Below are 24,885 nucleotides of genomic sequence, written 5' to 3' on the forward strand. Positions count from 1 at the left end.
TCTCCCTGTCTAGTTCTCCTGCTATTCTGTGTGACCGTTAGAGAATGCAACGGGATCGGCTCTGGGAGCTGCCCCTTGTCCCCAAATGGGACAGGCTGAGCTTTCTGCCAGCAGGGCCTGTAGCAGCATGGAGGCACTGGGGGGAGGGTGTGTGGCGTAACGGAAGAATCGCCTTTAGCAGTGCGTGAGGGGGAAGCGGGAAGTTTCAGAGGAGGAAAATCTCTGTTTCCAAATATGAACCAGGAATGGTTCCCAAAGAGCTCCCAGGATCGTGATTCCCCTCTTTCCCTCTTTCGCCCTTCCAGACTGCAATTCTGCCGATCACGTGAAGTCCCAGGATTCTCAGCACACCCCACACTCCATGACTCCTTCAAATGCTTCAGCCCCGAGGTCTTCCACACCTTCCCATGGCCTGACTGCTACTTTGGAGCCAGCAAGTGGCCAGAAGACTCCATCCAAAGTGGTTTACGTCTTTTCTACTGAGATGGCCAACAAGTAGGTAGATGCTTGAATGCCTTCAGAAAGCAAGGCTTAGATCTGTGCTCCCTTCTTATGAAATTCTCGTGTGCCTTTCCTCCATCTGGTGTGTTTTTGTAGCAAAAAGACATTTTTAATTGTTTTGGAGATGCCGAAAGGGCTGGAGTGGGGAATGTCACTGCCTCTTGCTCTCCAAAAAGTGATTGTTTTGTCCTCGGAGGTGCAGTTTTGGCAAATGCTGATAAGATACTGGTTTGCAGTCCATGCAGCGAGTACAGCTGGGGTGACTTAAACCGAGACATGACCCCTAAATGGCGATGAGTTTGTAGATGTGAGCATCTTTCTCTTGCTACTCATCTGGAATAAAAATACGTGTGTTTGAGTCTTTCTCCCTTCTGCCAGCTGAAGGATAGAAGGGGAGGATGGTTAGGAAAATTTGATTCTTAGCTTCACCTGGATATGTACGTCTGTCTGTCTGTCTTTGCAGGGCTGCAGAAGCCGTGCTGAAGGGACAGGTGGAAACCATCGTGTCCTTTCATATCCAGAACATCTCAAACAGCAAGGCGGAACGAAACACTGTACCCTTGGTAGGGAGTTACCTGCATGTGGGTGGGAAGGGAAATGGTAAATGTGCTTGTACGTGTGTGATTCAGAGAGAGGGACGGTTGTTTATGCTCTGGGATAAATTGTAGGATGGAAAAGAGAGGGAGAGTTGGCCTAGCCTTCCTCAAATAAATGTCTTGGATTATCCAAAGAGGAGTTTGAGTCTCGCAGTATTTGGGTGGTGTATTTCCAACCCACTGCTCACGCAGAGCCTGCACAGAAGCAAGGGGTACCTGCTGTAATGCGTGAGCAAAATCTCTCTCGTACAGCCAAGATGCCGCTCCGTAAAGACTGCATGGAGGCTACCCTTCCTTGTGGAGCGTGGGCTGGGGGGGTCGAGACAGGGCATTTCATTGGCACCTCTGCTTGTGTGGCACAGCCGTGAGAAGAGGAGTGATGGCACGTGGCTTTCTCTTTCAGAACCCCCAGATCTCTGCACTTCGGACTGAACCCAAGCCCCTGCCGCAGCCTCAGCCCCCCGCCGCCCAGGACCAGAACCCTCCCCAGAACGCCAAAATGCAGCCGACTCCACCCGTGTCAGCACCGGTGTCCAAACCCACTGGTCCCCCGTGTCCCATAGATCAGGACAGCCCCAGCGTGGAAAGCAAAGTGATGTCGGTGGGCAGCCCCGCCAACTCCACCCCACTGCAGACGGAAGGATTCGGGCAGAGTTCGACCCCCAACAACCGCGCAGTGAGCCCGGTGTCCCAAGGTAGCAATAGCTCTGCTGCAGACCCCAAAGGTCCTCCCCAGCCGGTGTCTGGTGGGGACCCGTCCAGTCTGGGCGAGAATCCGGACGGGCTGTCACAGGAGCAGCTGGAGCACCGGGAGCGCTCCTTGCAGACCCTGAGAGACATTCAGCGCATGCTCTTCCCCGACGAGAAGGAGTTTGCGGGAGGGCAGAGCGGGGGGCCGCCCCCCAACTCTGGGGTGCTGGATGGTCCCCAAAAGAAACCCGAAGGGCCGATACAGGCCATGATGGCTCAATCCCAAAGTTTAGGCAAAGGGTCAGGGTCTCGGACAGATGGAGGGGCTCCGTTTGGCCCTCAAGGACACAGGGACATGCCCTTTTCCCCAGACGAAATGGGGCCGCCACCAATGAACTCCCAGTCGGGACCCATCGGCCCCGACCACCTGGACCACATGACTCCCGAGCAGGTGGCCTGGCTCAAGCTGCAGCAGGAGTTTTACGAGGAGAAGAGGAGGAAGCAAGAGCAGGTGGTCGTGCAGCAGTGTTCCCTGCAGGACATGATGGTCCACCAGCACGGGCCTCGCAGCGTCGTGCGAGGCCCTCCCCCCCCCTACCAGATGACCCCAGGGGAAGGCTGGGGGCCCGGGGGTCCCGAGCCCTTCCCCGAGGGCATGAACATGTCCCACTCGCTGCCCCCCAGGGGCATGGCCCCTCATCCCAACATGCCCGGGAGCCAGATGCGCCTGCCCGGTTTCGCGGGAATGATGAACCCTGACATGGAGGGCCCCAACGTCCCAAATCCCGCCTCCCGGCCGGGGCTTTCAGGGGTCAGTTGGCCAGACGACGTGCCAAAAATCCCAGACGGCCGCAACTTCCCTCCCGGCCAGGGCGTCTTCAGCGGCCCCGGCCGAGGGGAGCGGTTCCCCAACCCGCAGGGCCTGCCTGAAGAGATCTATCAGCAGCAGCTGGCTGAGAAGCAGATGGGCCTCCCCCCGGGCCTCAACATGGAGGGCATCCGGCCTGGCATGGAGATCAACAGGATGATTCCCTCCCAGAGACACATGGAGCCCGGGAATAACCCCATCTTCCCGCGCATGCCGGTGGAAGGGCCGATGAGCCCCTCCCGGGGGGACTTCCCCAAAGGAATCCCCCCCCAGATGGGCTCCAGCAGGGAGCTGGAGTTCGGGATGGGCCCCGGCGGCATGAAGGGGGACATGGGCATGAACGTCAGCATGGGCTCCAACCCACCCCTGGTACCTCAGAAGCTGAGGGAGGCGGGAGTCGGGCCGGAAGAGATGATGAAGCTGCGGCCCGGCGTCTCGGAGATGCTCTCCTCCCAGCAGAAGATGGTGCCGTTGCCGTTCGGGGAGCACCCGCAGCAGGAGTATGGCATGGGTCCCAGGCCTTTCCTTCCCATGTCTCAGGGCCCAGGAGTTGGCCTCCGAAATCTCAGAGAACAGATGGGGCCTGACCAAAGGACTAACAACCGGCTCAGCCACATGCCGCCACTACCTCTCAACCCCACCAGTAACCCCAACAGCCTCAACACTGCTCCCCCCGCACAGCGCAGCCTGGGCCGCAAGCCCCTGGATATCTCCGCAGCCGGTCAGGTGCATTCTCCGGGGATCAACCCCCTGAAGTCTCCCACCATGCGCCAGGTGCAGTCTCCCATGATGGGGTCTCCCTCGGGGAACCTCAAGTCCCCCCAGACGCCCTCCCAGCTGGCAGGGATGCTCGCGGGCCCCACTGCCGCAGCTGCCGCTGCCTCCATTAAGTCCCCCCCGGTCTTGGGGTCTGCTGCTGCTTCTCCTGTCCACCTCAAGTCTCCGTCTCTCCCCGCACCTTCTCCGGGATGGACTTCGTCTCCAAAGCCTCCTTTGCAGAGCCCCGGGATTCCCCCGAACCACAAGGCGTCTCTCACCATGTCGTCTCCGGCCATGCTGGGGAACGTGGAGTCGGGTGAGTGCCTCCTCCTCGTCCCAACTCCGTCTTGTGCCCTAGCTTCTGGGGGTGAGGGCTGGTGGCTGGGGGGACAGCAAAGTAACAGGTTGGGTGTAGAGGTACGAAATGCTTCGGAATAAAAAGTTCCGACAAAGACATGCAGAGCGTAGGGGCCAGTTGCATGTCCAGGTGTGATTACAGCTTTCCAGGTGTCCCAGCCCAGATGAGGAGATGTGCTAATGTTTGGGCTTTGAGCGCTTTGGAGAGAGCTGAGCAGCCAGCGGGCACTGTATGATCTCCCTTTGATAGCAAACCAGAGCCCTGCTGTGACCTGGGACCTTGGCACAGAGGTCTGAGAGCCCAGCCTGCTCCTGAACAGCTTGGGGCTGTTCACCCTGTGTATCTCCCCACAGCCAGGCTCCAAGCTCGGGAGCTTTCCGGCCTGGGGAAACCTCTGAGCTGGGAGAGGTTTGCCCACGTTGCCCTCTAGTGCTGCTGCGGGTAACAGGCAGCGCTGGGGGGACGGCGCCTGCCTGCTGAGAGCAGGGGAATCCCAGCAGTGGTGCTGCAGGGAGGCTGACCCCTTGCAGCGCTGAGCAGGGTTGCTGGCCGGGCTGTGCCAGCAATTCAGCATTTTTTCTTCAAATGTGACGTGGAGATCGTGGCTGAAGGACAAAGGAGGCTGGAGGTGCAGTTACCTCTAGTATGGGGAGAGAGGATGATTACAGTGAGCTAATAAGTGCAGAGAATTCTTTAACGGGATCAAGCAGTAAATACGTATATGTAAAAGCAGAAATGAAATTAAAACAAGGAGTTTTGCTTGTAGCTGCTCTGATACAGCTTGTCAGAAATCTGCCCACATGTCTCAGCGTAATATCTACTCCAGCTTTTCATCGCACCGCACGCATCCTTTGTGTTCGCTTGGTGCTGCTTCAAGAAAAAGGGAAGGGAGTTGCAGTTGACATCTGGTGGGCGCAGGATCAGTTAACTGACTGGGTATTTATTTGGATTTTTATGGCTAGACGTAGCACGTATGTGTGTCTTCAGTGCCTGGAAAGTGAACTGTAGGGATTTCAGACGTACCTGGTGGTGTTTTTTGTAGATTTGTACAGGCTCCTGAGAGTTCCAGGGGAAGTGCAGAATCCAGGATAACAAATGTTTACCAAATCTTGACCAACAGGCTTATTTTTCTGGTTACTTTTCACAGGTGTTGGCTGTATGAGTCAGATGGTCCCTTTTAATGAAAGGGTTTTTAAGTTTTTGAGATCCCCTAGGAGAAGAGGGTGTGATTTAAGGAAAAAAACGGTGAAAAAAATAAATCATTTCTCCTCCTTTTTCCCCCTCTAAGGTGGTCCACCTCCTTCCACAGTCAGCCAGTCTGCTCCTGCGACTCTCCCTGGAAATCTTCCCTCTAGCAGCCCTTACACAATGCCTCCGGAGCCAACCCTCTCCCAGAACCCTCTGTCCATCATGATGTCCAGGATGTCCAAATTTGCCATGCCCAGCTCGACACCGCTCTATCATGATGCCATCAAAACCGTGGCCAGCTCAGATGATGACTCCCCTCCGGCACGCTCCCCAAATTTGCCACCTATGAACAGTGTACCAGGTAAGAAACTTGAGGCAATGTAAGCCCAAGCTTTCGGGCAGTGCAGTGAGAGTGATTGGTATGGAAGCTTCATATGAATGAAGCTTCATATGAAGGTGGTGAGAGGGGAAACATTAAAGGATATATAGTCATGGGGTGTTTTATGTATGGGAGAGATTCCCACTCTTATTCCACAAGCGGGATAACTTGTGTGAGTGAAGGCTGTTCATGGGGATAATCATCAGACCTACAATGTGTTACCTAGAAGAAACCATTCTTCCCTTGTTTTTAGACAGTGTCATAGAAGCACCACGAGGTTTCTTTTTTTGTTGACACTGGATCATCTGGTCTTCTCCACTATTTTTGTGTGTTGCCTTTCTTACAGAAGAATGTTAGCAGACTTTCTCAAAATGTACATTTTCTGGTAAAGGGAGTAGTGTGTAAAGGCAGGCGACCTCAACCGGGATTGAGGCAAACTGTCCTGGTCTCTACCTCAGAAAGTGGGAGGAAAGGCAAAATAAAATGCTGTTCTTTAGGGCTCTCTCACAGAAAAGTGTGCTCATACAATAAATCCAGTTTCTGCTGACAGTTTAACGTTGATGGGTAGACCTGTATTTAATAAAAAAGTAGGCTGTAGGCCCTCCGCCCGGTTGAATTAATAGTTGCAAGAGGGGATGACTGGATGTTTGAAGAGAGCAGCAACTGGTAATGAATTCTTGATGAGTTTACCTGTAGCTTCGCTATCTGTTTCGCACACTAATGATAAGAGTTGCTGAATATACCTGGGAAAGCTGACTAATTGAGTAAGTTGGATGCTAGCTCATTAACCTCGCCAATCGCCACCGCCTAGGCTTATCAGCGTTACCTGATTCATCGCTTCTTAGGTTTTGAAAGGAGAGTCAGTCACCTCCTGGTGGACAAGTGTCCATGTGCTGATAATCTGCCACAGACTTGTTTGTCACTGACTGCCACGTCTAGACTGCCAGGAAAGTAGCAAAGGTATGAGCCGGGCTGAGATCCTACTTCCAGAGCAGGCTTTAGGCCCTTCTTGCTAGAGCAGTGACGAGCTTAGGGAGGCTGCTGTGCAGGTGGCATCAGTTTTCTGGTTCAAATGGCGCTCTCCAGAGCCACTGCTGTTGCTGTCTTTTACTAGCAATAAATGAATTTATTTTTTTGGTGGATGTGGTAGCCTTGCAGAAAGCTCTCTGCTGTTTTCCTTGTTTGCTTATGCTTGGCCGTTACCTAAATCCGATTCCTTGTCTCTTCCCTAGGAATGGGCATTAATTCTCAGAATCCTCGAATTTCAGGTCCAAACCCAGTGGGTCCAATGCCAACCCTTAGCCCAATGGGAATGACCCAGCCTCTTTCCCACAACAACCAGATGCCCTCTCCAAATGCTATGGGACCCAATATACCTCCTCACGGGGTCCCCGTGGGACCCGGCCTGATGTCACACAACCCGATGATGGGGCACGGTTCCCAAGAGTCTCCAATGGTACCTCAAGGACGCCTGGGCTTCCCGCAGGGGTTCCCTCCCGTACAGTCCCCTCCACAGCAGGTGCCATTTCCCCACAACGGGCCGAGCGGCGGGCAAGGCAACTTCCCGGCGGGAATGGGCTTCCACGGAGAAGGACCTCTGGGGCGTCCTACCAACCTGCCCCAAAGCTCGACAGATCCAGCACTTTGCAAGACTGGAGGCCCTGGCGGTCCGGACTCCTTCACTGTTCTTGGAAACAACATGCCTTCGGTTTTCACCGATCCGGAGCTGCAGGAGGTGATCCGTCCCGGAGCCACGGGAATACCCGAGTTCGACCTCTCCCGGATTATCCCGTCGGAGAAGCCGAGCCAGACACTACAGTATTTCCCTCGCGGGGAGGTGCCGGGCCGCAAGCAACCGCAGGGGCCCGGGCCCGGCTTCTCCCACATGCAGGGGATGATCGGAGAGCAGACCCCGCGGATGGGACTAACATTGCCTGGCATGGGGGGCCCCGGGCCGGTGGGGACTCCGGAGATCCCTCTCGGGACGGCCCCGTCCATGCCGGGCCACAACCCGATGAGACCGCCGGCCTTCCTGCAGCAGGGCATGATGGGGCCGCACCACCGCATGATGGCACCAGCACAGACGGCGATGCCCGGGCAGCCCGCGCTCATGAGCAACCCCGTGGCCGCCGTGGGCATGATCCCGGGCAAGGACCGAGCCCCCGCGGGGCTGTACAGCCACCCGGGCCCCGTCGGGTCGCCCGGCATGATGATGTCAATGCAGGGCATGATGGGACCCCAACAGAACATCATGATTCCCCCCCAGATGAGGCCCCGAGGCATGGCTGCTGACGTGGGCATGGGAGGATTTAGCCAAGGCCCTGGGAACCCAGGGAACATGATGTTTTAAGCTGCTACCGTAAGACTGGATGTTCTGATCCTTGTGAAGATGAGATTCCGAGTCCTGAGGGCTTTTTTGGGAGCTTCAGGAGTACAGTTTGGCCATGCAATAGGTGAAAAGAGACCAGAGGACGCTTTGGGAAATCTCGAATGTATGGAATTACCTGAAAAAAAAAATTATTCATTTTAACAGGTTGTTTTTTTTTAAGATTTATTTTTTAAAAATTATTTTTGTGGACTTGGGTATCCCGTGATGGCACCTGCTTTGAGAATCTGTAGCTGTATTTTGAGAATTGCCATTTGTCACAAGTTGCACCATTCTCTGTATGTTTACGTCCTTCGGACTGGCTTCTCCCAGGACTCTCGGTTATTTTTGGGGTTTTTTGTGTACTGTACTATATTGTAAAAGGGATTTTAGCAGAGACTTTAGTCTTTGGGGTGAGAGGAGAATGGGATTCTAGGCTGTTTACTTTAGGTGGAGAATCCATCTTCAGAACTTCGGACTATTTTCCTTCAACTCCAATGTATAGAAAAACCAAACTACGACCTCAGAGCAGAGTATTAATGAAAAGCACAAAAAGGAACTTAAGTTCAGTGAGGGGAATCTTTTAAAAGAAATAAATAATAAGTTAAGGACATATTTTTCAAATTATGGCGTGCTGTCCAGCACCTTCTGTCTCTCCCTCCCACTCTTTATTAAATAGGCTTCTCTCTCTCTCCGTCCCCCTTCTGTCTCCTCCTATGGCAGCTGCAATACATTGTGTTATTTTGGGGGGTAAACCTAGGAGCGCCTCTCCTCCTGTGGGGACTCTTCCCACTTTTAGGAAGGGGCTGGACTTGGACACTGTTACATTCTACAGTAGTCTCTCTCACTGTTTCCTATTCTCCTTTTCTTAGAAACCCCAAGTGATTTTATTAATGTGGGAGTGGAACAGACACTAAAAGTTATCCAGGATTTTTTTTGTGGTTATTTTTTTTTCCTCCCCAGCGTAAAACGTTCTGTGTAACCTCCATTAAATTTGGTACAAAACCACTCGCCAGGGCTGTGGTGTCAGAAAAATAAAATATATTGTTTCTTACAAAGATGAACTGTCTTCTTTATCCAGTGCAGCTGTTTCCTAAGTGCATCGGATGGCTGGCCAGATGACTCTTTGCTCCCAGAGATGATCACAGGCAGTCTAGAGGCCAGGTGGGGCAAGCTCCAGCAGCTCATAAAAATTGGCTCTGGAGGCAACCTTGCGAGGCGCTTCTCTTTGCTTACTGCTGGACAGAGCTTGGTTTTCCTCGGAGTGAGGTCTTGCTTCTGAACACCCCCGGGGACGATGGTTACGATCTTTCTTCCTCAGTTTATCGAGGGTCAAGGAATAGCCGCAGCCCGTTGTCTCTGCCGCTTCCTCTTGGCGAGCATTCGCAGCACTACAGGTACGTGGTTTGGAGCTTCCCCGCAGCAGCGACGTCTGCCTGCCGAGCGCTGGAATCTTGACACTGTGCAGGCTGCTGGGGCTGTGTGTCCCCCGGGGGCTGCGGGCTGGTGGGCAGGGTCTCTGACTTCTGCCGCTCGGAGGCTGAGGCAGCGGGGAGCAGATGAACTTAAATCACAAAGGTGAGGGAGAAGTCGTCGGTGAGATTTTTATCAAGACAGCCCTGCTGAGTAAATTGTTGCTTTGCTGCGGTTCTCATCGATTGCTTTCTAATCCCCTGTCTCTTCAAACTTGCCTTCTGAGAGAATTTCAGCAAGCAGGTTTTACGGTTTTGTCTATGAGGAGTGAAAGACTGGATGCTAGAACATCGATCGCGAGTTGAGCCCCGCTCCTGGAGAAGACCAGGAGGTGTCAGGTCTGCGGGGAAGGGAGTGGATGCTTGTGCATGAGAGCGTTTGGGAGTTAACTGATGTTTAACAGGTGGAAAAAGAATTGCTGTCCATGGCCAGCTTACCGAAGTTTTTGTTGCTAGTGTTTTTGTAACACTAAAGGGAAGCCGTGCCCCTTTGGAGGCACTCAGTCCTCAAAGCATTCCCTTGGCTGCTTCTGAATTCACCTTTGTGCTGTCATGCAAATTTAAAATGATTTTGGGTGAGAATTACTCTTTTGACAAAGTGTAGGATGTGTGTTGTGGTGCTTCCCTCTAATAAGACAAGCAGCGTGCCTGAAGCACGGGCTTGTCAAGATATCAGAAAGAGCTGACAGTGACACAGTAAGTGTTATTTCTGTACAGAGGAGTTACCTTTTCTTTAAATGGTTGCACAGCTCCCTTTTTAGCACCTTGCACGGGAACTGTCACAGTGCAACCTTTTTAAACGTTGCCGCTTCTGCCACCACGTCTGACTATTTTTACCATACTGAACAAAGCAAACTTGATTGACGTAGTAATAAACTGGAGTTTTTTTAATAATCTTCCTGGCTGCTTCCTGTGCGTGCTGAGGTGTTCTGAATAGCAAAGGATTTGAGGTGACTGCAGCTTAGTGGAGAAGAATTAGCATAGGAGGGGCACGGTCTCAAAGCCAGTTGATAGCGAAAGGATGCATTTTTAAGATGCCGGGTAATTGAAGTTCTTTTTATGCCCATCTTACTTAAAATGCTGGCATTTAGTATCTTAGCTTTTTTCCTGCAGAAAATGCAGATTTGGGTTCTCCTGAGTCCGTGTGGATGCCCTTAACCTCAGGGGTGTTGCCTGATTCACACCAGGTAACTGACAGGAGGTTCAAAGGCTTTAGCTGGATTCAGTTGGAAAAACAACTCAGTAGATGGAGGCTGAGCTGCTTTGCTTTACTCCGATCCCACTTTTCCCCTTTTTGCTTCACAAATGCAAAGGCATTCTAGCTGCCCGCCTTGCAAATTCACCTTGGGATCTGCAAGTCAGGCTCTGCTCTCTCCTGCTCATTTATCTCCCATAGTAGCTGTGACTCAGCTCTGGTAGCCATGGTGCGCTTGTAGATGGAAAGTGGGGTTGCCATTTTTAGTTTTCTTCCTCTCCCCCTCCTCTCTCTTTCTTTTTTTTTTTTTTTTTTTTTAAACTTTCAAATCCTCCTCCTCCACCTTTGTTTGAAAGAATGAAATAGACTTTATTCATACATGCTTGGCTGCTCTTCCTCTCTAGTAGCATGGGAGGAAACAGTCTGCTGTTCAAATTATCTCATCCCAGATGGCTGCGCAGCCGGAGCGCGGAGAGACTTAAAAGGTAAAGCCAGCAGATGGTGAACTTCTGAAACGCAAAGTAATGTGCCTGCTAAATCAAAAGTTTAAAATATTTGAAATCTGCTTGTTTTAAAGTAGTAGACTGTTGCGAACCGGTCATCTGTGAAGTATGCTGGCAGCCTTAAGCACTGCCCAAATGAATTTGAGCTTTGTACCTGTGGTAGCTGGCTAGCTAATCTACCAAGGAACGTTACAAGCAAGTCGCTGGAATTACCAGTTAGTGCTGATCTCGCGGCGGTACCTAACAGGTAATGTTTCAGAAAACAGACCAATGCGTGGAGATCTGATCTGCATCAGTCTTGACTGGGATTTGAATCACAGAATCACAGAATCTCTAGGTTGGAAGAGACCTCAAGATCATCGAGTCCAACCTCTGACCTAACACTAACAGTCCCCACTAAACCATATCCCTAAGTTCTACATCTAAACGTCTTTTGAAGACTTCCAGGGATGGTGACTCAACCACCTCCCTGGGCAGCCTGTTCCAATGTCTAACAACCCTTTCAGTAAAGAAATTCTTCCTAACATCTAACCTAAAACTCCCCTGGCGCAACTTTAGCCCATTCCCCCTCGTCCTGTCACCAGGCACATGGGAGAACAGGCCAACCCCCATCTCGCTAGAGCCTCCTTTAATATACTTATACAGAGTGATAAGGTCACCCCTGAGCCTCCTTTTCTCTAGGCTGAACAAGCCCAGCTCCTTCAGCCGCTCCTCATAGGACTTGCTCTCCAGGCCCCTCACCAGCTTCGTCGCCCTTCTCTGAACGCTGGTGGTGCTTCTGGTACAGCCTACATATCCTGGCTTGGAGTAGATGTGAGTAACGGGCTCCTCCCGAGGAGGATAAACGTGCACCTGGAACACTCCTCAGGCTATCGGACCTTAGCATTTGTTGTGCCAAAGTGTTTGGGCTCTTACAAATACGGTGTAGACACAACTTAATTTTGTAGTGGGTGCTATGTTGACTGCCTACTGTCTGCTGGTTTTACTCTGATGGCAAAAAGGCTACACTTGGTGGTTTTCTTCTGCACTCAAGGTGATAAATACTTCCCTCGCGCAGTGTTGGCAGGGTGTTGGCTGAAACCTGTTCCCTATTTTGCTATTTTTTGAGGAGAAATTAGCAATATTTGATGTAGGCCAGTGTTTAGTAGAGTGCGCTTCACTGTACTGATCATGTAGTAATCCTTAAGCTAAAGTCTTGCTTATGTGGGCTGGGTCATCTTCATGGGGGGGGTGACCTCTTGGTGAAAGATTCTTCAGTACTTAGGCAGTCCGTGTAGTTTCTGTTAATGCTGTTTTTTGTGATAGATGTGTAACACCTGGCTTTATCGTGCTGCTTCTGTTTAAGATTAAAGCACATTACCTGGAGTGGTTTTTCAGGCCTTCTACTCCAAACCCAAAGTGCTAGCTTTGCTATGTTGGCCTTATTGACAACTGTACTGAGCTCGATATCCCCTTGATCTTGACTTTGAAGTAGCAAACCTTCAGTGCTCATGGTCCTTCACTGAGAGAATTTAGGTCCTCATGACTTGTTATACACTTAGGCTTTAACCTCACGGTTGGTTTCGTTTGAGCTGGAGCACGAGGCAGGAAAGAAAAGCAGTGCTGTTTCGTCTGGAATACTGGAAACCTTAAGATAGGCTCTTTTACATGAAGTGAAAATAAAACCCTACCTTTAAGTTGCCAGCTTTGCTGCCAATTTCCCGCTATACTAACCTGGCCTGAAGTGTAACATAGTACGTGAGGATTGGTTTGCAGTGCAAAATGAAGAAAGGCCTTTGGTTTGAGTTGACTGACCTGAGGTAACTGCATTGGATTAAAGTAGCCAGGGAGGCCAACTAACTTGGGTTACTTCAGGTTTATAAGGGAACCCAAGGCTGAACTTGTTAGCTCACTTCAGCACTACTCTGAGGGAAGTAGGCCTGTTCCATAGAGATGCACTGGTTCCTTAGGAAATCTTGGATTTCTTGATCGTAATATATATATTATCATTATAACTCTAACTCTTGATAATTATATATATATTTAATTCCATGTTCTCAGAAATGCCTTAGCTCTTCTGTACATGCAGTTTGGCACTTGACCCTTAACTGTGTCCTGTGGTCTTTGAACTCTTCCATTGTCCCACCAATCCCACTTCCAAAATCATTACTTGGGCCTGCTTGGTCAGAAACGCGGCTCCTTCATACTGGGGGCTGCTCAGCAGGCTTAGACCAATGCGTGGTCTGAGCAGTTTCACACCAAGGCCGAGGTGGGTGCAGAAGCAGCTATGAGACAACTATGAAGGAGCCTGTTCACAGAGAAGGCTTCTTCCTAGCCACTGCCAAGAAGCTGGCCTGTTTTTCTGAGATCTTCTGTTGGTACCAAAATGTACGTTATTCTGCCTAGAGTGATTAGATTATTTTAATGGGGTGAATGCAGTGCCCTCTCATAGTCTTGTTTGGGCTTGTGCTGCTCAGTTCAAGATCCTGAGTTTCTAGCCTGTTCGGTGTTGCTGGGGTGTGCTCGTGGCTCTCGTTTCAGAAGGGATGTGAATTCCTGCTTCCTACTGATACAGCTGAAGCCTCTGGTGTTGTTCCCCCATATCCCCATTCCCAAGCCATCCACACCTTGCAAATAACTTCCAATTGTATACCTCATGTCTGCATCATGGCTCTCCAAATACTTTATACCATGCAAACGAGAGAGCTTGACTAGAGCAGAACACGCTGTTCTTAAGCAAGGCCATTGATTTTCCTATAATGGCATTATGTTTTTAGGCTGCATAAAGAACTTGGTGGAAAATAACAATGTTTTGTTTGCTTTTTTGACAGTTTCTAATAGCAGTTCAGTGAGACCTCCAGTGATGTATTTAGTATTCAAATTATTCTGTTCATTGTGCACGGTGTCAACATGTAATTGTGGTGGGGGCAGTTTAATGAAAGAGTAGAGGTAAATCCAGCCCACGCTTCGCAGGGAGAAGGTAGTCTAGTGCCTGCAGTCACATATCCATCAATGACTTGCGCTTAACATCGCTGCAGTCTGTTTTCTCTAAGCGAGAAGGGGTAGTGCAGAACAAAAACCGCAGCACCATTTTATTGAGTGGTCTCCCCATATTTTTAGCCTTTATAAATCCCACAAGTAGGATCCAAGTTTTATTTACTGTGAGGATTTTGGCAGCATCGTGGTCCTTAGTATTGTTTTATAGTCTAAAGTGTTGGCATCTCAGCTAGAAGTACTTCTGTTGGCTCTGCTGGTAATATTCCTGTTTCACCAAGTGCAAAACAGACGCAGCACTGCCCAAAGCTACAGACAGTAGCAGCTCCCTGGATTTTCTCTTTTAAAGCACTTTAAGCAGAGTTCACCCCAAGTGCATGTTCCTGCACTGGACCCACTGTGGTTGTTTTGCATGTTCACAGCAGAATTTCCATAATTACAGGAGTGCAGGGAAGAGCTTTGGAGGCTTCCTGTCCCTTTGGAGAGGTTTTGTGTGCACAAAAATGCCTTTGAGAAGATGGGGTGGCTAAACACTATGCAATTTGGGAGGTTCATCTGTATGCGGAGCAAATCTCCGATGTGACAAAGGGAAGGGAAAGGCAGAGCAGCTTCTGCGAACTGCAGAACCTTCTGTGAACTGTCACGTCAAAGCTCTTAAGTCTGGTAGCACAGAGTGAGCTGGGCTTCATCCCACAGTCCCTGCATATGAGGAGCAGTCGCTTTCTGGTACTCCTGAAGCAGCAGGGCAGTTTAAACAGGGCTGTTCTCAGACTCTGTGCCTTTGGATGGCTATTTCAGAAGTGAACTCGAGCCATTCTGTTATGCAGCTTCCTTCCTCTAGCTACTAACGGTGAAAAGTGACACTGTGCCACCCTGTGTCTGGTCAGAAAAAGTTCCCTCATCTGAAATAGCTTTAGAATAGGGAAGGCTAGCAAGAATATAAGGAAAAATAGTCAAAGATTGTGACAATAAACCGTTTAATTTAAGAACTATTTACGAGTCACTTTGCTGGTTCTCTTCCACTTGAGAGCACAGGTTATTGTATTCCTCTGGACTGACTGAATACTGTGAAAGTACTTCTAGAAATTCTTCCAGTGGGCAGAGACCTGCTCTACATCCTTTCACCACTTGCTCCTGCAAAGGCAAAGAGACAAAAATCACAGATCTTTTTTGTTGTTGATCCTGATGCATTCTTCAGCAGGGAAATATGCTAGCCAAGGCACGTCCGTGCATAAATTCGTATTGGATCGAGGGCCAGCTCACCAGAAGAGATGCCTTGGCTACTATGGATGAGCTCTAGGTGTCTTAATTTATCTGGCTCCATAGCATGCCCAAAACAAGTCTCATTTGACACAGATGCGTGCGAAAACAAAAGCTGAGGATGTGTACAATGGGCTTCCTGTGGGACCTTACCTCCCCGTGGTAAGACACGCGAACGAACCACTCTTTGGACTGCCGGTGCTGATACAGTTCCAGGGTCACATCCGCAGCGTAAGGGGGCCACTTGTGATCAAAGGTGCCCAGGGCCACCAGGAGAGGAATAAGGGTAACGTCGTGAGAAGCATAGAGAATAAGCTTTCTGATTAAAAAAAAAAAAAGAGGAGACAGAAAAAAATCCTAAAAGGTTTGCTGTGTTTCTGTGGATAGCCAGTATTGCTCATGCTTTCCCTAGTCAATGAACACTCATTCTCTTTACTCACGCACTCAATATCTTTCTGAACCAGCTTTTCACACTGGCAGCAAGTTGGAATTTACAACGATTAGAGGGAGAGATCTGCCCTGTACCTGGCCTTTTCAGCTGGAGATGAGGAATCTGCTGCTTCTGTAATGTTCTTCTGTAAGGTATAGAAAAGGACACCAACACACATCTGAAGAACTTCTCTATAAAAGAAGCAGAAATAAATCTACTAGTTTTTTAACCTTTGAATTACTTAATTTCAAATGAACGCCTGGAAACCTGCTTTTCCCTCACAAATTGTTAATGTGTATTGAATGTGGCTAAGAACTATTAAATGTGATTCCTACGGTTACTTTTTATTTCAGCAGTTGCTTAGTCACCACTGAGATTCCAGCGCGACTGCAGATTGGGAGGGGAGAAGTGCTAACAAGCCAGTCTCACAAGATGTGGTCCACATAAAGGAAAGGCCAGAAACTCCTTGATGTTCTCTATCCCATTTTGCTTCACCTAGTTGTGATTCTGGAAGCATGGATTTCAGCCAGGGAAGATGACTGTAGCTGACTGTGAGTGACCAACCGAAGTGCCTGGAATCCTTGGGGTGGGAATAAGAAGCAAGCACCTGCATTTACAAAATACGTATTTTTATCTCTGTATCAAACAAAGAGGAGTTCTTTTTGACAACTTCTGGTGTGAAGAAACTCTTACTAATGAATAACTTCCTAACTGGAAATGGAGTATGGTTGTGACTGTGGCTCTCTGGGCTGTTGTGGGACCAGGGGAAAATCAGTCATTCAGTACCCGAGATCTCTAACACAAGTTAAGGAAAAGGCTAAGGCCAAGTGTCTTAACAGAAAGGGCAGTCCTGTGCCACCATCTGAGAAGCACATGTGACTATGGCAGCTGCGAATAAATCTGGAAAGCAAGCTGCTGCTAGGTTAGCAACTCAGCCACCTTTACAAATTACTGTGAAGTAATTAACTGCATGTAGCAGCAGATTCTTTTGCAAGTCGTTACACGTGTGCAGGGCCTGGCATCACCTTTTCCACTAGCATCAACACTTCTCAGCCCAGCTGTGCAGGTGCCAGGCCTGGGATAAACGTACCTGGGTGGCATTCAGACTGTAGTTGTGTGCCTGCAAGGACAGCCTTGCTTGTGCAGCCTCAGCACTCAGGCTTGAAGCATCTCCCATGCTCTTCTGCTTTTGCCTGTGACACATGGTTCACTTGAACAGCTTTGGCAACTGAGGCACTCACTGCTTACCAGTGACTTCGTACTGTTCCTCAGGCATTACTCCTTCCACAGCTATCAGCAAAACGGGACATGAGCCCACATCTTGGCCTCCTCGCTGTGGAGTTCCTGACTCAAGGCCTTGCACTGAGATGGCCGAGGCACAGACCTCACGAGGGAGCAATTACCTCTGGTAGGGAAATGGGGCAGACTGGGAAGGACTTCTGAGCTCTGCCACGGTAAGCTAGCGTAGCTCATCCACCCCGAGTACGCTAGGACAACCCCGCAGGCTGGAGGCACGGGTATAGGCAGTCACCTTGAGCCGTCTTCCAGAAAGAAAAGCAGCGAGTCAACGGAGCGGCGCTCAACTGTCTGCTGGAAGCTCTTCAGCACAGGGTTGCTCGGCAAACCGTGCGCCTGCAAGGAGAGGAGGTCACGTAACAACGGGCTCGCCCCTGTCTGAGCCAAGCCCGAAGCCACACAAATGACAGCCCACAGACACTGGCTGTGCATGTCACAGCAGCTGTACCACTGCAGGCACTGCAGTATTCGTATCAGGAGTTCTTTTATGGTTTTTAAACACACGGACTCGCTCCACGTACCAAAAGGACCCACGTCTTTTCTTGAGGCTGTGTGAGGTGAGTATAACAGGCCTTGAGCTACTCAGCTGACAGCTACACCAGCAAGCCCAATGACACGTTTTTGCTGGAGCTAATGGTATTAAGGGGAGGTATGAATATGCCCAGCTCCCTTCCAGGAGCAGAGGCAATCTGGCTCAGGGCCAGCATGCCAGAACCAGGATTAAGATGATCCTGTTAGGTGCCGACTGCCAAAAAAAGGGAAAGCACTTTGCCATTACAAGTGCTGTACTAGTGGTAACCAAGGCCCAGCCACCCTCTGAGCTCTACTGCATTACACCTGAAAGAGATACTGGATTTCAAGGTAAGAACATAAACGCAGGAGGTAAGTCTTCAACCATCCTAGTGGAAGGCTGACTGTATCTTGACTTTTTAAAAAGGCTGTGCCAATTCTATAAACTTTCTGAATTAAATAGAAAGATACCGGGATACCCAATGGTATCAGTTGGCATTGACTCCTCCATTGTTTTCTCCATATGCATGGGAACAGGGAAAAAAAGGGCGTTTAAAGGGTATTTCTTTCTGTAACAGCGTGACAATGCACCTCAGCTCACCTGCTCGGCATAAAGGTTATCAAGGAGAAGAAAAAAGTCCACAGACTTATCACCATCAATACCCATCTTCTCCTTAATTGTTTTCAAGTCATCGGAGATACCTGGCTGTAGCAGAGCATTCTTCAACTTCTGCCTGTCAGGGGATCAGGAAAAAACACAAACGAAACAAAAACTTTTCACACATCAGACTTCCTATCCCTCATTTTTTTAATAACCCCCAGTCCAGTGGAGATGTCTCACAGGGAGGAGTGGGAGCACCGCTGGATACTGAGGGATTCCTCATGTTGGGAGTCTCCCTGGCAGAGAGGACAAACACTGGGCCTGGGTGTCAACAGTTGGTATCTGCTCCCATGGAGGCGGGGGAACAAAAATTAAGATGAGATAGTAACATCTCCAGAGAGAAGGTTCCTGCAAGCAAAGGCTCTGTATTGGTTAACAGCCTCTCCAAGGCGTAGCCTTTAACTGCCTCATGGAAGGAAAGAGCTGTAAAGCTTCGAGATGATTTCTGTATGGTGTGTGAAAAGGGAAACACCTAGGTACTCACTGGTAGCTTAAATTCATCCCTGACTTGGTTAGAAGCCACCTGCCCCCCTACACTGATTTGAATTTTATTTTTAAGTGTTTAGCAGAGACTAGCAATGCTAGCCAAATACTTTGAGTTAGGCATTTTGCATGTTTGTTTTTTTGTCTGACTCCGGTCTGTTGGAGAAGAGGTGAGAGAAAGCGTTTGTTTAGGAACAGCTGTAGTTTCTGTTTTGAAATCAAATTCGAAAAGATTCTGGCACAGGCAGACCTTTAGGCTGGGTCTGTGCTGCTTAATGCAGCTCAAGAAATCCACCTCGACTTGGTTGCAAAATGTGCAGTCAGTAGGATGGAGGGAGGGAGCAGAAGAGCTGGCAGTTTACTCTCCTTTGTGCAAATCTGAATATCCTTTGGCTTTACTAAGCTGCTTCTGTGGGCTGTCACCTCACTGCTGTCAAGAGCAACCTGTTGCCTGCAGTGTCAGGCACTATATAATGAGGTTTAACAAAGGAATTCCGATAACCCTTAAATAACTTTGGACAAAAAGACACTGATGTATCATCCAACCAAACTGCAACACATCTGCCTTGTTGTCTGGTTTCTACCTGGTGCCCAACCTGGCATAAGCATTTATGGAGTGCTTGATTCCACAAACACGAGCGTTCTTTTTGTGGAGGATGTTTTTAATTTTACTTCAATAGTCTTTATTAAAGGTGTCAAGGCTAAGTATATTCCTGTTTCTTGAAGGTATAAGCGTGGCAGGAATGTTATAATAATCCCCAGACGAGAAGATGAATTTAAAAAGGAGGCCCAGTGTGTTCACACATGAAAGGCATGGTAAAGGATGCAGATGACATTAATGCTGGCCTGCAGCAATGCCACAGAATAGCTGTACATTACCTAGTAATGAGTGTTTGCTAGTCGTACGCTAAATTAAATTACTCTTTCAAGAAAAAAAAATGTTTTTTTCTTTCTTTCTGGTGCTACTGCTTGATACGTGACTCTGCTCACCTAGTGTTTTATACAACTGGCTAACCATTCCCAACAAACAGTAAGTGGCAGGGGAAGAAATTGAGAAATGAAAAGAAAATGTGCTGTTTTAAATTACTACTGCTCAAATGAAACAGCGGTGAAATCATACGGGGAGGCACGGCTGGCAATTACCTGCTCAAGCATTTCAGGCGCTGGCAGTTGTGGTAATTGGGGTAGAGGATTTCTGAGCTTGCATCATCAGTGACAATGACAACAGATCCTGTGGAACGAGAAGGAAGCTTCTGTGATCACTAGTGCATCTGCATGTCTTTAGACCGCTTTAATCACTCCCCCAGTCTTTCTGCTCAAGCCTACTGTTGTCAGCTAGCAATTCCCACTGAGCTATCACCTGCAGCACAATCCACTCTGCTGTTTCTGTTCACTTGGCATTTATTTCCATAGGGCTGTCTGCTGTGTACCTTGTAACACTTCCTAGTTGTGTGTTCATTTCTCTCCTAGTGTTTGCATGTGCCAAACATCAGTTCCTGTGTCACGAGGTGTAAGGATCTCTAGCAACATCACTTTTGGTATCTGTTCCTGAGGGAGCAGAGGTGAGTTCTTCAAAACCCAGAGCATATTTCTAGGACATACAAGTAGTTGTCAACTGTTGCATACAGCTGAAAGTTACTCCATACACTAAACTTGTGAGGGATCTTGGTACTCCTATTGCTGAGATACTCTGATTTCTCTAAGAAACGTTTCTCAGATGTGGCAGTGCATCTTGTGAACACGGGGCCTGGAACTCTTTGCCCTCTTGATTCTGAAGTGCGGTTAATGCAAACCTCCTCAGCAGGTCTGAACTTGCAGCACTGATGGCAACAGATCCAGGCTGAGCATTGGCAGTAAGCTACGCAAAGAGAGGGAGCAAGTGACAAGTTGATAAAGAACACACGGGACAGCACGAGGAAGAGGGCCAGGAGCAAAGAGCTGATGAAGAAGCAACAACCGGGAGCCAGAGAGAGTTGGGATGTGAGAGGTGTGTGCATCTAGGGAAGACTGATTAAGGAAAGGTACTGGTCAGAAGTCTCCCCAACCTTCTTTCTGCTGTTGGTACAGCCCAGCCAGCAGGCACCGTGTGGACTCCAGGTTCCGGAAAATATTAGTGGAACGGATGCTGAAAGAGAGAAAGCAGCCTGTGAGGTAGCACTTTCTCCTTCGCGTGGACAGGGCTGCAGCTGGGGAAGACTCGCTGGAACCGAGGGTTCAGATTTCACTCTGGCTTTGGAAACCTGCGGTGGGATTCATCTCGCCCTGCTATGGATACCTTAAATACAGACACCTCTCTCTGAACTACCATTTAACTTCCCTTCAGAGACAGTGAAAATGATGAACGGGCTCTTATCTGTGATTTTATCTCATCCTAATCCAGACACTCCCAGCATTACTGATGTGAGCAGCGGGGGTGCACTTGATCTCACTGAACTTTAGTTATTTCATCTACAGTGAGTTCAACTGCGCTCCAGAGATGTCTGTTCCTCTTCAGTCACCACAAAAGCACATAATGTCAGTGGCTAAACCTCGGTGCAATGAATCCATCCCTAGGGTCCCTCCCAGGACTGCCGGGAAATCAGATGCTTCGTGTCATGAGTGGGATCTCACGCTGGGCTCTGCAGACTGACCGGAGATGAAGGCCCTGTCTGCTATGTGAGGGAGAGATGTACGCGCTCAGGAAGCTTCCCTAGCGGAGGGGTACTTGCCAGGAGGGAGGAAGCAAGGCGAGGTACCGAGAGACTCACAGGACTTCAGCGGGCTTAAAGGTCGGCGAGAGAAAGTTGGCTTCTTCCACGTAGCTCCTCCTCAGCCTCTCCCCCAGGGCAAACATCTGCTGCATCCCCACCGTCGTCAGCTGCCCCGCGATCACACCGCCCTAGGTACAAAAAAGAGGAAGGAAGGGTCGGCGTTGGAACGGGGAAATACACGAGGGAAATAAATGATGTAAATACACAGGGGCAGCACTCAGAGACCCTCACCCTGAACGTCGTCTTCTTGTAGTTCTCCTCGTAGGGCGAGGGCGGCCGCGGCCCCCCGCTCAGGTCGGTCACGGCGTAGTCCAGCCGGGTGCGGGCGGGCACCTCCAGCAGCCGGGGGTGCCACTCCACCTGCCCGGGCACACAGCGCCTCAGCGGGGCCACCGCGAGCCCCGCGGCCACCACAGCCCCCCTGGGGCCGCCCCGAGCCCCCCCCTGCTCACCGGCATCGCCCCCGGGAGGGGCCGCAGCGGGGTGCGGGCGCCGTGCCGGAACAGCACCTGCACCAGCCGCAGCTCCAGGGCCCCGCTCTCGGCCCCCTGCCCCTCGGCTGGTGCCGCCCCCCGGCGCTGGTGCCGCGCCCACAGCCCCCTCCCGCCCGCCAGCCCCAGCCCCAGCCCGCCCAGCAGCGCCAGCCGCCGGCACCAGCCCATGGCGCCGCTCCCCTGCCGCCACCGGCCCGCCGCGGGGGGTGCCGGGAAGCCGAGTGCCCCGCCCGAGCCGGCGGGCGGCGGGGGCGCGGCGCGGGACTACAACTCCCAGCGGGCACCGCGCCACCCCGCTCCTCCCTCAGGGAACACCCCACCCCCCCCCCCGCCTTATTTTTACTTAAAAAAAAAATAAATCCGAAGCCTGTGAGGCTGTTGAAGTTCTGGTGTCCCCGTGGGCTGCCTCACCAGCTGTAGGGAGAAAGAGGAGCCCGTGCGTCCCCCTCGGCTCCATCGCTGGCCGCCCCCTAAGAGCACTGAGGGGAAGGGGGTTTGGGGTGGATGGCGCCTTGGGCTCAGGGCTCTGGTGGTGACACTGGGGTCCCTTCAGTCAGCTCACAGCGTGATACAAGGGGAAAAGCCCCGCTGGTGGCTCCTCACAAACAGTGAGGTGGCACCTCACTGACAGAAGGGCTCGGTGCCAATGCTCCCTTGACCCCACAGCCTTGCCAGCTGAGGTCTGCGGGCAGTGCTAAAGGTGATGCTCCCGGCTTGTTGGTGGTGCTGGTTAAAAGAAGGGATTTTTCCACAGCGAGGGTGCTCAACAAGTTCTCTTTAAGCATAGGTGCCCAGCTGGCACCAATCAAGGTACTCCTGGAAGAGAGCAGTGGTTGCTGAGGCAATCGGCTGTGCTGCTTAGCATCTTTTTAGTGCAGTACCTAATAACTGGTAGATGTGGGAGCTAGACAGCTGTGTATCCACAACGCCTTTCTCGGGCTTTATAAAGCAGCAGTCAACAGGTTTCTGCCCCCTCCATTCCTACGAATCTTCAAATTCAAGAGTTTGTGGTAATATCACTCTGACATAGGTAATATTTCTGCCAAGGAATAAGCTGTTCACCTGCTCCTTAGACTAGATCTACTTGACTTTGACTTATCAAGGTTTACCGTGTTCCTCCTCATGCACCCATCCTGCCTCTACATGTATGCTATGGGCCCTGATATTCCTTTCCCCTAGGCTTACATCCCTATTTTACCCAGCTCCTCTTTCTTTCCCCCCTTACTTCACACCTTCGCTGATAGCTCTCGATGCCCTCCTTTTCCTGGTTGCTCTTCTCCTCTGTGTCTCTCCTCCCTGCTTCTCTTCCCTCTTTCAGGGTGCCAGCACTTTAAAACACATTAGAGTTTTAAACTCCTTTCGGACTCTAAAGAGTTTTAAAATCAGGGATATTTAGGATCAGGGAAAGTTTTACAGAAATTTGGGATGTCTGTGAAAGCTATGCATCAGTTACTTTATTGTCAGTTCTTTAACTTGTCCATAGGGAATTGCAGCCCTGATTACAGTGCGTTCACTATCTCCTTCTTTTAGATTTTCCCATTTGTAAACGGGCTTTGTCTGTGGGAATTGGTGGGATGCGGTCTTTGGAAGATCACACATGAAAAAAATGCTGTGAAGACTGGGCCAAAAAAGGTGTTTTCAGTAAACAAGGCCCTAGGGAAAGTTCCTGACTGGAGATTGATACCAGGAGGTGCTGGTGTCTCTGGGACCTCCTAAAGTGTCTGTGTTTTTTGACAAGGGTAAAGGTGTTCCTTCTGTGCTCCACTGCTGCCCTCCCTTTCTTTGGGAAGAGTCTTGCCTCCTCTGTTTCCAAAGCTTTCTATTTCTGCTCGGTCTGAAGTGATCTGTTGGTTTTCTGCTGTTTGCATGCTTTCTGCTGCTTTTCCTTTGTACTATTGCCAAGAGCATGCCCCAAAGGACGCGGGGCAAACAGCATCAGAAAGCTATGCCTAACACTTAACATCAGGGCCATCATCGTGGCCGCTGACCAGATCCATCTGACCAGGTTTGCTTGGCCACGTTGAGCTCAGAAGCTCAGCAGCTAGTGCAGGTGCTGCTTGTGTTGTCTGGGGCCAGCTAGGACTGTGAGGATGCGAGGACCCAATGGACCTTCCTGCCCCAGCTACCTCTTCCTGGCTCCCAGCTGTCCCGCTCTCCGTTTTTCCCACTGAATGCAATTAAAGAAATCCTGGAAAGAGACACAAGATTGTTTCCCTTGGGGCTGACCCTGAAAGAAAGAGGAGCCGTGTGTGGATACATGTGGTATAGGCGCCAGGCTGGGAAAGAAGCTCGGTGCGGGCCGAAGGAGGGTGTCTGTCAATGTCTGCTTGGCAGGCCCGGCAGTTCCTGCTCCCAGGGGGACCTGCTGGGAAATCGCATGTGGCCCCAGTCACCACAGCAGCTCAGCGCTTGCCAGATTTTAAAGGCGAGTATCCTCAAACCAAATGGCATGATTCAGCTGGAAACCGAAGGCAAAGGCGAATAAATAATTTGGAAGAGCTGGGCATAGGAAATCCCCTGGGTGTGAATTCTGAGGACGCCTTTGTCAGTTCCTGGGGGTGATCCAGGCACAGCTCGCTGGCCTTCTCCTGGGAGAGGCAGGGGCAGGAGACTGGCACGTGCAGGGACTCACGCAGCTGGCACGTGCAGGGAGCAGGGCAAAGGAGCAGCAGGAGTGAGCGTGGAAACCTGCACAAAGGGCAGAGGGAGGAGGCGCTGCAGGCAGCGAGGGTGGCACAGCCACCAGCCCTGCCATCCCTCTGCGGGTGGGGGAACTGGGTGATCTCGGTGGTGTCTCGAAGCAGTGCTGTTCCTAAAGGGTTACCTGAGTTTCCAGAGTATGCAGCTTGCGAAGCAGAGGAGCATGGCCATAGCAGAGATGAAAAGATTACTGCAGAAGCCGATAAAATAACAAATGGAGAAATCAAGCCTGAATTGTGTGATGTGGGGGGTGAGGGAGGAAAAGATGCTGTGTGGAGAGGGAATAGAAAAGGTAGTTAAGAGGGGGGAAAGAGAGGGGAGAGAGCGAGATGACGTGATGTAAATGAGCAGAGGTGGAACAAGGGAAGAGGCTGGCAGTGCCTTTATTTGCATTCCCATTCTAACCTTATGCTGGAAGAAAACCCCAGTTCCTGTGAAGCTGTGAAGACTGGGA

At 50.4% G+C, this 24,885-nt stretch overlaps 2 protein-coding genes across 11 annotated transcripts in view; one reads left to right on the forward strand and one right to left on the reverse strand.

Annotated features, from left to right (window-relative positions):
• The window catches only part of BCL9 (BCL9 transcription coactivator), an 82,417-nt gene extending 72,781 nt beyond the window's left edge, over positions 1-9,636 (forward strand). For 9 of the 10 annotated variants that reach the window (XM_038184617.2, XM_038184609.2, XM_038184621.2 and 6 more), the window contains 5 exons: positions 306-495; positions 965-1,064; positions 1,501-3,730; positions 5,061-5,321; positions 6,572-9,636. In XM_038184617.2, coding sequence (XP_038040545.1) covers positions 306-495; positions 965-1,064; positions 1,501-3,730; positions 5,061-5,321; positions 6,572-7,689 — 3,899 coding nt within the window. In that variant the 3' untranslated portion in view covers positions 7,690-9,636. The remainder of the gene's footprint in view (positions 1-305; positions 496-964; positions 1,065-1,500; positions 3,731-5,060; positions 5,322-6,571) is intronic. The other variant, XM_038184631.2, reaches the window with a different exon arrangement.
• A 5,171-nt stretch (positions 9,637-14,807) lies between these two features.
• Positions 14,808-21,937, reverse strand: ACP6 (acid phosphatase 6, lysophosphatidic). The gene is made up of 10 exons (XM_027449345.3): positions 21,690-21,937; positions 21,469-21,597; positions 21,235-21,365; positions 20,533-20,612; positions 19,631-19,718; positions 17,945-18,077; positions 17,069-17,169; positions 15,633-15,728; positions 15,261-15,426; positions 14,808-14,981 (listed from the first exon to the last, which is right to left on the reverse strand). The coding sequence occupies exons 1-10, from the start codon at positions 21,897-21,899 to the stop codon at positions 14,841-14,843; spliced, it is 1,275 nt and encodes a 424-aa protein (XP_027305146.3). The 5' UTR covers positions 21,900-21,937; the 3' UTR covers positions 14,808-14,840.
• Positions 21,938-24,885: the final 2,948 nt, after the last annotated feature.

The sequence above is a fragment of the Anas platyrhynchos genome, chromosome 1 (genome assembly GCF_047663525.1).
Source record: "Anas platyrhynchos isolate ZD024472 breed Pekin duck chromosome 1, IASCAAS_PekinDuck_T2T, whole genome shotgun sequence".
NCBI lineage: Eukaryota > Metazoa > Chordata > Aves > Anseriformes > Anatidae > Anas > Anas platyrhynchos.

Coding starts and splice junctions, on each gene's coding strand:
- ACP6 (XM_027449345.3), bottom strand. CDS start 21,899: ATGGGCTGGTGCCGGCGGCTGGCGCTGCTGGGCGGGCTGGGGCTGGGG. Junction 18,078..19,630: donor CGCCTGAAATGCTTGAGCAG/GTAATTGCCAGC, acceptor ATCCCCTGACAG/GCAGAAGTTGAAGAATGCTC. Junction 15,729..17,068: donor TTTCTGGAAGACGGCTCAAG/GTGACTGCCTAT, acceptor CTTCTTTTATAG/AGAAGTTCTTCAGATGTGTG.